Raw genomic sequence first — 13913 nt, forward strand, 5'->3', positions numbered from 1 at the left:
CCTCAGCCTGTAGGGACACTGCACAGTGCATCAGCCAAAGACAGACAGTCCAGCAGGGGATAATTGGGTTGGGTGATTAAAAGCAGAGGTGTGTTCACCAAATCCTTCATCCAGCCGGTTTACCCGTTCCTGTTGGTGGTGTTCTTTTTGTTTCTAGAACGTATTTTGGGAGGACGAGGGGTTTGCTTTTGGCGTTGATGGTGGAATGCACCAGTGATTGGTGGCAGAGTTATTGAAGTGTGTCCATGAGTTAATTCACAGACGCAACACACACACACACACACACACACACACACACACACACACACACACACACACACACACACACACACACACACACACACACACACACACACACACACACACACACACACACACACACACACACACACACACACACACACACGAGACTCATTTCCTGGTTTCCTGGGTAAGACCCCAGTGATTCCTGGCTGCTGCCTTTACTGGGCTGTCTTTCGTTTAACAGCTGCAGGTAACAGGCCAGTGCTTTCGCCCATTTCAACACTTCATTTTAATGACTTTCTTTCTGAAGACTCCCCGGGCACCCTTCTGCTCTTCTCTCTGATTACGCAAGAACAGCCTTTTGTTTGTGGAGAATGGAAAGGCAGAGGGGATGCTTTTCATTGGCTAATACCAAGCCATGGGCAACCCCTTTACTTTAATACCTGATATGATCTGTCAATTCACCAGCTGAAGGAGCCGTTCCTGCTAAACAATCATGCAGGGAATGCATTAGCTGTTTGATACGTTTTCTCAGTAGTCGCAGTAAAGTGGATTCGAAAAGCGCGTCGTTGCATGAGAGACACGCCAAATGCACAGTGTGTAAACGTGAACCTGCTGCCGTAGTCTGGATCTTCAATCAGCGCTTCTCACTCAATCAGAAAGGCGACACGACAGATTTAATCAGGAACGGCTCCCGTGCCTCAAATGCTCAATCAGTAGGCCACCACCAGTCAATCACAAAGACTTAGATCAGCCCCTACTATACTCTAGAGATGGTTAACACCGACTGCATCATATGATTTTATTTTTTTGGGGGGGGGTTTGTTGGTATTTTACTCCCTTTTTCTCCCCAATTACGATCTTGTCTCATCGCTGCAACTCCCCAACGGGCTCGGGAAGTGAAGGTCGAGTCACCCGTCCTCCGAAACATGACCTGCCAAACCCAGAAGCCTGCCGCACCAATGTGTTGGAGGAAACACCGTTCAACTGACAACTGAGGTCAGCCTGCAGGTGCCCGGCCCGCCACAAGGAGTCGCTAGAGCGTGATGAGCCAAGTTAAGCCCCTCCGGCCAAACCCTCCCCTAACCTGGACGACGCCAGGCCATTTGTGTCCCTATGGCACTCCCGATCACGGCCGGTTGCGACACAGCCCGGCAACAAACCCAGGTCTATAGTGACGCCTCTAGCACTGCGATGCAGTGCCTTAGACCACTGCGCCACTCGGGATGCCCCCACAACTCAATCTTCTTGTTTTTAAAGCACGCCCGCAATCCACGAGTCAGTCACACACACACACATACGCACATGGACACACTCAATCAAAACGCACTCAGTCGGAGCATCTCCGTGTGTTCCGAACAGATTTAACCATAACCGTTCTCCAAACACACCATCATCGGTGCTCCATGAGTCAACCCCAGACTCAATCAGATGATCACCGTGTAACATAACACAGACCCAAATCAGCAGAGCCACACTGCGGAGCGGTGCGTCCTGCCATGCCGTAGCTGCTCGGTCGGTAGGTAGGTAATGACTGACGGAGAGAGAGAGATGCGTGATGGATGGGCAGGCGGGAGACACTCACATGCTCGCTCAGTCTGAAAAGCTGCCTACTTTTTGTCTGAATGCCAGGTAATAAATAAGCACAAGCAGAAAGGAAAATTAGTGAAAAAATGTGATGTTTTTTTTAGTTTTTACTCTCTTCTCTCTGAAAATATTCCCAGATGCCATAAATCAGTAATGGGTTGCTCGGTAGGACTCCTCTTTCCTACCGGGCCGGGTTCTCATCTGCTGCTCCAGAAGGGAGAAGGAGATAAGGAGAGCGGAAGAGTTTTACAGCCCCCCCCAATATCTCCCCCTTTTCTGTTTTTGTACCAAATACACGATTCATTATGCCACATCGTGTAGAGTCACGGAGCAGGGAGGGAAGTCCTGCTGCGTTCACATTATGGTATCAAAACTAAAGCAACTCCTGTTTGAGAAAAAGTATTTGACGTTATCTTTTCGGGACCTCACATTCTAAGGGGCCATATGTTTGGTTTGCAAGAAGCCAGAAGAACCTACGACTGTGCCGTGTGTATCCCAGCCTGCTAGTGTGTTTCTATATGTAGCTCGCTGCATGCTTTTTTGGGTGCAGCGTGTTCCCTCTGGCTGGAGTGTAAAGGCCAGAGGGTCTTCTACATGGTAACAGGAGTGTTCCTGCTCTCTTGGGGCCTTGTGTCAGGGTCCGCTGAGAGCTCTGTGTTAATGAATGCCACTATGTGGGTCACTGGACACCAGTCCCCCAAGAGCCCAGAGTCTAGAGAGGACACACACACACACGCTGATACTCCTGCCATATTCATATACAGTAAAGAGAAACCTTTTGTAATGAGAGACTATTCCAGCTTGAATCTCAAAGCACAGCTACGTTATTTGCTTTGCTACTGTTCCACTGTCACCCCTGTGTCCCCTGTCACCCGAGTCCCGTCACCTACTCTGCCTGCTCACACAATTAAAGCAGCCCCTTACTAATGGATGGTGAAAGTACCATGCCATTTGACCTTTCACTCTGTCCATCATTCAGTTTTTAAATGTACAGTAGCCAACTGTATCTACGTTTTAATTTGAACGTTCCTTTTTTTTCAGGATGGGAACTTCACCAAAACCCAGGCCGGAAGTATACCAGAAAATGTCAAGAAAGTTGGCCAGTCTTCTTTTGTCGACTTTAGTGAGTTCTCTTTCCGTGTTTTCTCATTCGGTCTTTCAAACTCCCAGTTCCATCATTGCTCTTTCGCAGTATCAGGAATTGTTGGTGTCTGTCTTCAAAGGCCCCTAAACGTAACTGTCTGTGCTCCTTCGGGATGACATTTTCAAACATCTCTGATCTAATAGGATTTCCCAGACAGAGAGAGCACAGAGTTTCCCAACATCCTATCTTGTTAGAATGTCTCAGCTTTACTCATTGTTCAGAAGTTTGTTGGCTTGGGCGTTGAAGTAAAAATTCAGTCCCAGTAGATGAGTCGTAATCTTAAAGTTGAAGTAGGTCCAAAATCAGATTGGATTTCTAGATGGGACACAGGGTTCTAATCAATTCCATATCATAAAGCCTCATATCCACTCTAAGTAAACCATTTGTTACATTTTGACTGGATGAAACACACAAACAAACAAATACATACATACACATCATTGCCAAGATCAATATTTTAACAGTCAGGAGTGTCATAAAATAGAGTACAAATTTCCTCATCCCAAAAATCAAATGTTTCTTGAGCCCAGGGAAATACCAAGGGAAATTACCTATGTGGTTTTCTGTGTCTATTTAATTCCCGATTTCTGACGGACTTGGCCTTTTTGTTCAAATGTCAAGCTTATCTGAGCAAACTTTTTCTTCTTTAATCATCTTTTCACTTTATCACTATGGAAATGTCACTTCAAGCTGTTACCATGGTTAGGGAAGGTTAAGAGGAGGATGCTCAAAGACTTTCCTTAAAGATTCAGAGGGGTATATCTTGTCAACGCTGTTAAACTTTCAGGCTCTGGAGGTTAATCAGGACCGACGGGAATCGGAGGAACGCGTCAATGCTTTTGCCCCCGTTTGTTTTATGTGACGCGTCACTGTTTTGATCAGCTGTGCACATGTGTAGGTGATGCCGTTTAAATGGAATGGATGACGAATGAATGAAGACGGACTGACCATTCATAGTATGAAACTCAATGAGTGTTGAATGTTTGGCTCTGATTTTGGAGCTCCCAATTACTCCGTGTTGCCTCTCTCGTTGCCTTCTATTAACCCCTCGGAATTCATTATATTTTCCATATTTTTCTGCGCTTGCTTTCTCTTGGCCCTTGTCACTGCATCATGCCAGGCAGGCAGGAGAACCGGGGCATAAGCCAGCACACGCCTGTAACACCTGCAACGGGTTTAAAGAGCTTAATTGCACTGATCTTCAAAGCACGTTATCCTTGATTTCACTTTTGTTCCCGGAGTCGACAGAGCTTTTGGTGCCGATTTTGAATATCAGCATCTAATTAAAAGACAAATATTGGATTCAGAGCACCTGTTCTGTGGAGATGGGGGGGGGATATGACCTCCGGGAGAGGAATGAACGAGAAGGAGACTGGGCGCTTCAAAGACTAAAATTATTTCAATGTGCGAGAAAAAGAAAGGAAAAAGCAGCACAGAAAAGCTGGATGTGTGCAGATAGAACACAGACAGGGGGAGATGGAGCTGGGAGAGGGGGGGGAATGGAGATGGAGCTGGGAGAGGGGGGGGGGAATGGAGATGGAGCTGGGAGAGGGAGGAATAGAGATGGAGCTGGGAGAGGGAGGAATAGAGATGGAGCTGGGAGAGGGAGGAATTGAGCTGGGAGAGGGAGGAATATGGAGATGGAGCTGGGAGAGGGAGGAATAGAGATGAAGCTGGGAGAGGGAGGAATAGAGATGGAGCTGGGAGAGGGAGGAATTGAGCTGGGAGAGGGAGGAATAGAGATGGAGCTGGGAGAGGGAGGAATAGAGATGGAGCTGGGAGAGGGAGGAATTGAGCTGGGAGAGGGAGGAATATGGAGATGGAGCTGGGAGAGGGAGGAATAGAGATGAAGCTGGGAGAGGGAGGAATAGAGATGAAGCTGGGAGAGGGAGGAATAGAGATGGAGCTGGGAGAGGGAGGAATAGAGATGGAGCTGGGAGAGGGAGGAATTGAGCTGGGAGAGGGAGGAATAGAGATGGAGCTGGGAGAGGGAGGAATAGAGATGGAGCTGGGAGAGGGAGGAATAGAGATGGAGGAATAGAGATGGAGCTGGGAGAGGGAGGAATGGGGAGATGGAGGGGGGAAATGGAGATGGAGCTGGGAGATGGAGGAATAGAGATGGAGCTGGGAGATGGAGGAATAGAGATGGAGCTGGGAGAGGGAGGAATGGGGAGATGGAGGGGGGGAAATGGAGATGGGAGAGGGAGGAATAGAGATGGAGCTGGGTGAGGGAGGAATAGAGATGGAGCTGGGAGAGGGAGGAATAGAGATGGAGCTGGGAGAGGGAGGAATAGAGATGGAGCTGGGAGAGGGAGGAATAGAGATGGAGCTGGGAGAGGGAGGAATAGAGATGGAGCTGGGAGAGGGAGGAATAGAGATGGAGCTGGGAGAGGGAGGAATAGGGAGATGGAGCTGTGAGAGGGAGGAATAGAGATGGAGCTAGGAGAGGGGGAATAGGGAGAGGGAGGAATAGGGAGATGGAGCTGGGAGAGGGAGGAATAGAGATGGAGCTGGGAGAGGGAGGAATAGAGATGGAGCTGGGAGAGGGAGGAATAGAGATGGAGCTGGGAGAGGGAGGAATAGGGAGATGGAGCTGGGAGAGGGAGGAATAGAGATGGAGCTAGGAGAGGGTGGGAATAGGGAGATGGAGAGGGAGGAATAGGGAGATGGAGCTGGGAGGAATAGGGAGATGGAGCTGGGAGAGGGAGGAATAGGGAGATGGAGCTGGGAGAGGGAGGAATAGAGATGGAGCTGGGAGAGGGAGGAATAGAGATGGAGCTGGGAGAGGGAGGAATAGGGAGATGAAGCTGGGAGAGGGAGGAATAGGGAGATGGAGCTGGGAGAGGGAGGAATAGAGATGGAGCTGGGAGAGGGGGAATAGGGAGATGGAGAGCGAGGAATAGGGAGATGGAGCTGGGAGATGGAGAGGGAGGAATAGGGAGATGGAGAGGGAGGAATAGGGAGATGGAGAGGGAGGAATAGGGAGATGGAGCTGGGAGAGGGAGGAATAGGGAGATGGAGCTGGGAGAGGGAGGAATGGAGCTGGGAGAGGGAGGAATAGAGATGGAGCTGGGAGAGGGAGGAATAGGGAGATGGAGCTGGGAGAGGGAGGAATAGGGAGATGGAGCTGGGAGAGGGGGGAATAGGGAGATGGAGAGGGAGGAATAGGGAGATGGAGAGGGAGGAATAGGGAGATGGAGCTGGGAGAGGGAGGAATAGGGAGATGGAGCTGGGGGAGGGAGGAATGGAGCTGGGAGAGGGAGGAATAGAGATGGAGCTGGGAGAGGGAGGAATAGGGAGATGGAGCTGGGAGAGGGAGGAATAGGGAGATGGAGCTGGGAGAGGGAGGAATAGAGATGGAGCTGGGAGAGGGAGGAATAGGGAGATGGAGAGGGAGGAATAGGGAGATGGAGGAATAGAGAGAGGGAGGAATAGAGAGAGGGAGCTGGGAGAGGAAGGAATAGGGAGATGGAGCTGGGAGAGGGAGGAATAGGGAGATGGAGCTGGGAGAGGGAGGAATAGAGGGAGATGGAGGAATAGAGAGATGGAGCTGGGAGAGGGAGGAATAGAGAGAGGCAGATGGAGCTGAGAGAGAGGGAGATAGGAAAGCGAAGAGCGTGACGCGTCTGCTTGATATCGGAGTGGGAGTTATTCTGATCACACTCCAAGCTTTCAATTTCCACATACACCTCAGAGATAGATGGCGGATACAGGAGAGACCTTCCTCCTAAACCTCTTCTCCAACACACACCATCTCTATCGCCTTATTCACTACATCAACAATTCATCCATAAAATGAATCTAGACGCTTTCAAATGGTGATAATGTAATGATGGGCTGTTTCCATTGTACATTCATTGTGATTTTTCAGTGTTACCAACTAAGGTTAGCCTTTCTTCCAAAGACTCTTTAGTCAGGCGTGTCAAACTCATTCCATGGAGGGCCTACAGATTTTAGTTGTTTTTTTCTCCTTTCAGTTAAGACCTAGACAACCAGGTGAAGGGAGTTCCTTACTAATGATTGACCTTAATTCAGCAATCAAGTAGAAGGTTTAAGGGAAAACCCGCAGACGCTCTGTCCTCCGTGGAATGAGTTTGACACACGCATTAGAATGACTCCACGAGAATGTCTGACGTAAACCACAGTTTAACGGCTGCATCCGCTGGTGCAGCGCTTCCGTCACACTGTAGCCACGCCACCGTAGTCTTAATGCGTGCACAACATACGCCAGACAAAACATTCCCGTCCGCCTTATCGTAACCGTAATTGCATTTCTCAAAGCGACAGCGCCCGATGCGTAAGTCATTGATGGAGACTGCACAGCTCAGGACCACCGGAGGAGTTGACTGCTAATGCAGGTAGAGGTATTACGTCGATGACGTGACGAGCGTACTTCCGAGGTGACGACTTTTTTCCTCCGTCAGTGTCTTAACAGTGACAGCTCTGTGGTAGAACTACAGGGGTCCATGTGCAGAGAGTCTTCTCAGGTAATGCTTTTGAAATATGAATGAGGTATTTGTGATGGTCCCCCCCCTCTCTCCCAGGCAGTATTTATTATTTTGGTCATCTCTGGTGTGATATTTCTCTGACGTTATCGAGGTACACTTCATCTTCTCTGCCTCTTTTTTTCTGAGAGCAGTGTTGGAGAGGCAAACTAGTGACACACGTTATTCTTAGCTTTTGCATTGTCGTGAGGAAGTCTGAAATACTTCATGGTCGTCCTCGAGGATAACACCTTGTACATTGTTTTCTCTTTAATCAGCGCGCACCAACACACACACAAATAAAATGTGTCCAACTTCTCACATTGACACACAGAGAGAGCCTCCTTCCCAAGTCTGGTTGCATGACAGGGTCCAGATCAGATTACAGACTGGGGTGTTGTAATGTGTCTGGCTGCGGGCTGGTTCCCTGGGCCAGGGGAATACAGGAAGTGTGGAGAGTGTGTAATCTCTGGGTTTCTCTGCAGGCCCGGCCTCTGATTTACATTGTTATCGGTCCTGTGTTGTATCCTATGAATGCCAATGGGGTTGTCACCCTGCATCAGAGCTTCACCAGGCACTGCGGTTTCCCTCTCTCTTTCTTCTCCTCCTCCTATCTCTCTGTGTCTTTTCCTTCTCCCACTCTGTCGGAATAATAATGTGCTTCATCAGTGGGAGCCAGTGCCATCCTACTAGTCTGACAGTGAACATCAGTGGATGATAACACAGAAAAGACTTGACAAGCTCGCTCCGATTTGTGAAACTGTTTTAGTCTCTATCATTCACCTTTTACCTCACTCCCATCTCTCATCCCTCTCCCTCCCTATCTCTCTCTCTCTTTCCTCAATGCTCTGATGAAATGTTTTTACTCCTCCCTCCGTTGTTCTGTCTCTGTTCATTTCAGTTTTTCCCCATCATCCTACTTTTTGTTGCTCCTTGTTTTATGCATGTCTTTCTCTTTTTTCTTCCAGATGGAGATGGGTTCCAGGACCACCTTCTTCCAGTGTGTCTGGACGATGCATGCCACAGGAGTGCCATCTACCTTTCTAAGCCCGGGGAACCTGAGGTACAGTACTCCTCCATTGAATCCTGAATCTTCTTTCAGACATGAGCATCTTGGGCGTGTTGAAAACACCAGGGGTCCTTTAGAAGAGCTGCTGAGTGACACAGCCAATACCTGCATCACCCCCATCTCTTAGTTTCAGAACCACTCTCCCCAGTGACCACCCCCCTCATCCAGGAGATCGACAGCACATACTCATAAGTGGCAGGACAACAATAGAGAAAATGGGTTCATAGCCACTCCGAGACTAATGAGAGTCTTGCAGAGAAGATAACAGTCAGCACGGCTTTCACATTTTCCCCCACAAACGTCTGCTTTTGTGTGCCTGTCACAGACAATTATGATTTGAGCAGGGGGAGACTGAGGGAGAAGGAAAGGAGAAAGATGGCAGAACATATGTTGGCTTTTGTTTGGTTGTCATACTGTGCAGTTCTTCGCTGTGAAGAAATGAGGAGAATGGAAAAGTTTTCCATAGTTGATTCCATTAGCAATCCTCTAGCTCATTACTTCTACCTTTACTCGCTCAAAACTGTATCTCTCTCTCTCTCTCTCTTTCCTCTCACCACTGAGTTCCTGCTCGTTTTCTCTCAGCTAGCCTGTGTAGTTCCCTCTGACCTCAGGCTACGAGACATGATTGGATTAGAAGCTTGGTAGGAGGAGATGCTCTGTTCAATCAGTGTCTGGGATCTTTTGTCTGTGTAGGTACGCGTTCCGGTACGTTCCTGCAGGTGTGTATGCTTCTGTAGAGAGGTGTCTGTGTGTGCAGGAACATGGCTCCCCCCGCTTTCCCCTCCCACACTGATTGAGGCCATTTGATCTCGCGGTGTGTTTTTCCTATCACGCTAATCCGCTGCTCATTGACAGCGTAAACATGTAGCTTCACACTCATTAGACTGTTTACAGAGGCTGTCCATTATATTCACTCACACAGCATGTGTACACGCCCTCTGAATATGAGCACAGCACACTGGGTCTCATTGAATTGCTGCATGAGAAGGGATAGGCTATTTTCTCCTATTAGGTGGAACTCCATACATCTACCTACCATATCAATCCAGAACCTATACCAATCCACCCCATATCCATGAAGTATTAGTTTCTCTCTTTTGAGTGTACAGTGCCTTTCAAAAGTATTCATCCCCCTTGGCGTTTTTTCCTATTTTGTTACATTTTATTTGGACATCTTATTTGGACTTCATGTAATGGACATACACAAAATAGCCCAAATTGGTGAAGTGAAATGAAAAAAATTACTTGTTTAAAAAAAAATCTAAAAATTAAAATCTAAAAAGTACAAGTGGTGCGTGCATATGTATTCACCTCCTTTGCTATGAAGCCCCTAAATAAGATCTGGTGGAACCAATTACCTTCAGAAGTCATAGTTAAATAAATCCCACCTGTGTGCAATCTAATTAAGTGTCACATGATCTGTCACATGATCTCAGTGTATATATACACACATGTTCTGAAAGGCCCCAACACCACTAAGCAAGCGGCACCACCAAGCAGCACCATGAAGACCAAGGAACTCTCCAAACAGGTCAGGGACAAAGTTGTGGAGAAGTACAGATCGGGGTTGGGTTATAAAAAAATTAAACACTTTGAACAGCCCACGGAGCACCATTAAATTCATAAGAAAATTGAAAGAATATGGCAACACAACAAACCTGCCAAGAGAGTGTCGCCCACCAAAACTCACAGACCAGGCAAGGAGGGCATTAATCAGAGAGGCAACAAAGAGACCAAAGATAACCCGGAAGGAGCTGCAAAGCTCCACAGCGGAGATTGGAGTGTGTCCATAGGACCAATTTAAGCCATACACTCCACAGAGCTGGGCTTTACAGAAGAGTGGCCAGAAAAAAAGCCATTGCTTAAAGGAAAAAAAATAAGCAAATATGTTTGGTGTTTGCAAAAAGGCATGTGGGAGACTCCCCAAACATTTGGAAGAAGGTACTCTGATCAGATGAGACTAAAATTGAGCTTTTTGGCCATGTCTGGCGCACACCCAACACATCATTACCACGAGGATCCACATCCCCACAGTGAAGCATGGTGGTAGTAGCATCATGCTGTGGGGATGTTTTTCCATCGGCAGGGACTAGGAAACTGGTCAGAATTGAAGGAATGATGGATGGCACTAAATATAGGGAAATTCTTGAGGGAAACCTGTTTCAGTCTTCCAGAGATTTGAGACAGGGTCTGAGGTTCACCTTCCAGCAGGACAATGACCCTAAGCATACTGCTAAAGCAACACTCAAGTGGTTTAAGGGGAAAGATTTAAATGTCTTGGAATGGCCTAGTCAAAGCCCAGGCCTCAATCCAGTTGAGAATCTGTGGTATGACTTAAAGATTGCTGTACACCAGAGGAACCCATCCAACTTGAAGGAGCTGGAGCAGTTTTGCCTTGAAAAATGGGCAGAAATCCCAGTGGCTAGATGTGCCAAGCTTATAGAGACATACCCCAAGAGACTTGTGGCTGTAATTGCTGCAAACGGTGGCTCTACAAAGTATGGACTTTAGGGGGGTGAATAGTTATGCACGCTCAAGTAAAGTTGTGTTATTTCTTTTTTTTTTTCACAAGAAAAAAAATATTTTGCATATTCAAAGTGGTAGGCATGTTGTGTAAATCAAATGATACAAACCCCCCAAAAATGTATTTTAATTCCAGGTTGTAAGGCAACAAAACAGGAAAAATGCAAACGGGGTGAATACTTTCGCAAGCCATTGGGCTTAATTTCAACCAGCCCTCTGTGTCCGTGGTCGGGGGAGGAGTCACGTGTCCCAGCTCCGACAGGATCCAGACATGTTAATGGAACCTATAGCCGGCCCTTCCTCCAGAGACTGGGATCCGTGGGCCGGGAGGTGGCCTAGAATTTGATTGTCCCTTAATCGGCGTGCCGGGAGAAAAGCCCATCCATAAAACATGGAGAGGGGAACGGCAGGTTGTCTGAGGAGGCATGAGTAAGCGCCTAGGGATGTGCAAGGAATTCCAATGTGCAGAGGAGAGAGAGTGGGGTACATGGGTTGGCCCGTACAGCTCCACCTCCCCAGCCCAGAGCACCACACTGTTATTCATTTCATTTTCATGTACTGCATATCCAAACCTTTGTCCCTAGGTTTGACAGTATCTGGAGCTGGTCGGATATTCTTTTGTATTTATTTTTGGGAGGAAGATAAATCATATATGTTCCTGAGCCGAGTGTGTGTGTGTGTGTGTGTGTGTGTGTGTGTGTGTGTGTGTGTGTGTGTGTGTGTGTGTGTGTGTGTGTGTGTGTGTGTGTGTGTGTGTGTGTGTGTACAGTATGTACAATGTTAGGTAGCCTACGTCTTCTTGATCCATTTGGATGGCCAGTCAATCATCTGAAGAGTCACGACATGAGTGGGAACAGACAGTTGAGTTGAATCCCAGCCAAAGCCCACATCACTTGGTGCATATGAGAGTAGGAACAGGACATGGCCATTTTTTCCACCCCACCGCTTTAATATACACTGGCAAATTTCCAATGTGAAAGAGTCAGGCCATCAGTCTGAGACAGCCAGACACAGGGCACGGTAGCACCAGGTGACATCCACAGATAACCTCTGTCTTTGTGACATGCTGACATGTGGGTGTAGTCTGTCACCAGCTCTGCCTCCTCGAACTCTTTCGCTCTCATGGACACCTGTCCAATGTTTCGTTATTCATCACAGGGCAATGAATTACACACTCTTTTTCTCTTTTCGTTTGCTCTTCCTCACTCATTAGCACCTCTTGCATTTCCCCTATTCTGTAACCTTTTTTCACATTTGTGTTAGAAGGAATTTTATCTTGGCCTCAATTGTTAACTTGTCAAATCTGACTTTTAAAATTCTCTGCATCTCTAACTCGATCAGGAGAGAAATGTACAGAAGTCCATCATAGATTATTTACATAATTTAAGTAAGGGATGAACACTGACTTTCTATACATTACCTTGGAATGAATGGACGATGATTTTGCTGAGTCCCTCTGTGGAGTAAATTTTCCCAAGGTAATATACAGAGTGGAGGGGTTTTATCCCGCATATACAGTACCACAGATTCCATAGAAAACAATACTAAAGCACACATTTCTGGTATAGAATAGAAATGACATGTTTTTATTTATATTTTCATTTTGATTAGTACATGTATACTTTTTTTTTTTTACCATCCCACCAGACCTAGTTGCTCGTCCGTTGCCAAAGACGTAATCCAGTCGTTCGTTCGTTCTTTTTATTCGGTTGCCATGATGGCCGGCAACGTTCTTATCCCTTTGCTTGCTAGCTAGCCAACTATAGCTAGCACAGTCACGTCAAACAGTGCAGCCAGAAAAACAGCAGAGTAGCTGCATTTGCATAAGATGTTTTCTAGTGGAATTTATTTGGATACATCCATAACAATGAGCTGATGATTCACCATTTCACCTGGCAAAGAAAAGTTACTCACTGTTCATTACAATACAGGAGATCACATTGCAAATGAAACACTAGGCCGAAAAGCTAGCTAAATCGTTTGGTACTAGCAAATCTACCAATATAACAACTGAATTCAACAATACCAGTTGCTGAAAACAGCTCGTGAAACTATACTGAACAAAAATATAAATGCAACAATTTCAAAGATTTTACTGAGGTACAGTTTGTATGAGGAAATCAGTCATTTGAAATAAATTCATTAGGCCCTAATCTATGGACTTCACATGACTGGGCAGGGGTACAGCCATGGATGGGCCTTGAAGGGCATAGGCCCCACCCACTGGGGAACCAGGCACACCCACTGGGAGCCAGGCCCAGCCAATCAGAATGAGTTTTCCCCACAAAATGGCTTTATTACAGACAGAAATACTGTTGAACATGGATTATTGTGGCAAAGGAGAAATGCTTACTAACAGGGATATAACAAATGTATTCACAAAATCTGAGAGAAATTAGCTTTTTGTGCGTATGGAGAATGTCTGGGATCTTTTATTTCAGCTCATTTAACATGGGACCAACACTTTACATGTTGCGTTTATAGGTTTGTTCAGTGTAGAAAAATGTGGGAGGATTTGACAGCAGTGACATTTTACACGATGACTGCAGCATTGAGGACATTTACATGCACAGTAATAATTTGATATTAAACTGATGACAGTTGGCAGTTGATGCAATAGTCATGTAAACACCTTACTCTGTTTATCTTAAATCGGTTTAAGATCAAACTAGAAGTCAGCATAAGCCGATTAAAACAACTAGTTTTCTGAGCAGTCATTATTAGGACATGTAACCTTAATTGGCGTATTTGATCTGCACATGTGCTATCACCAGCCGAGTAAACCTCTTTAGTGCGAGTGAAGTGAGTTCGGAACAAATGAATGGCTGCGTTTCAAACTGATTGGGGAAAAAAACACCCCCGT

At 46.6% G+C, this 13913-nt stretch overlaps 1 protein-coding gene across 2 annotated transcripts in view; it reads left to right on the forward strand.

Annotated features, from left to right (window-relative positions):
* The window catches only part of LOC118358314 (T-cell immunomodulatory protein-like), a 132722-nt gene that overhangs the window by 26064 nt on the left and 92745 nt on the right, over window positions 1–13913 (forward strand). For both annotated transcript variants that reach the window (XM_035735977.1, XM_035735987.1), the window contains exons 8-9: window positions 2872–2953; window positions 8427–8521. In XM_035735977.1, the coding sequence (XP_035591870.1) occupies window positions 2872–2953; window positions 8427–8521 (177 nt within the window). The remainder of the gene's footprint in view (window positions 1–2871; window positions 2954–8426; window positions 8522–13913) is intronic.

Source organism: Oncorhynchus keta, chromosome 2 (genome assembly GCF_023373465.1).
Source record: "Oncorhynchus keta strain PuntledgeMale-10-30-2019 chromosome 2, Oket_V2, whole genome shotgun sequence".
Taxonomy (NCBI): Eukaryota; Metazoa; Chordata; class Actinopteri; order Salmoniformes; family Salmonidae; genus Oncorhynchus; species Oncorhynchus keta.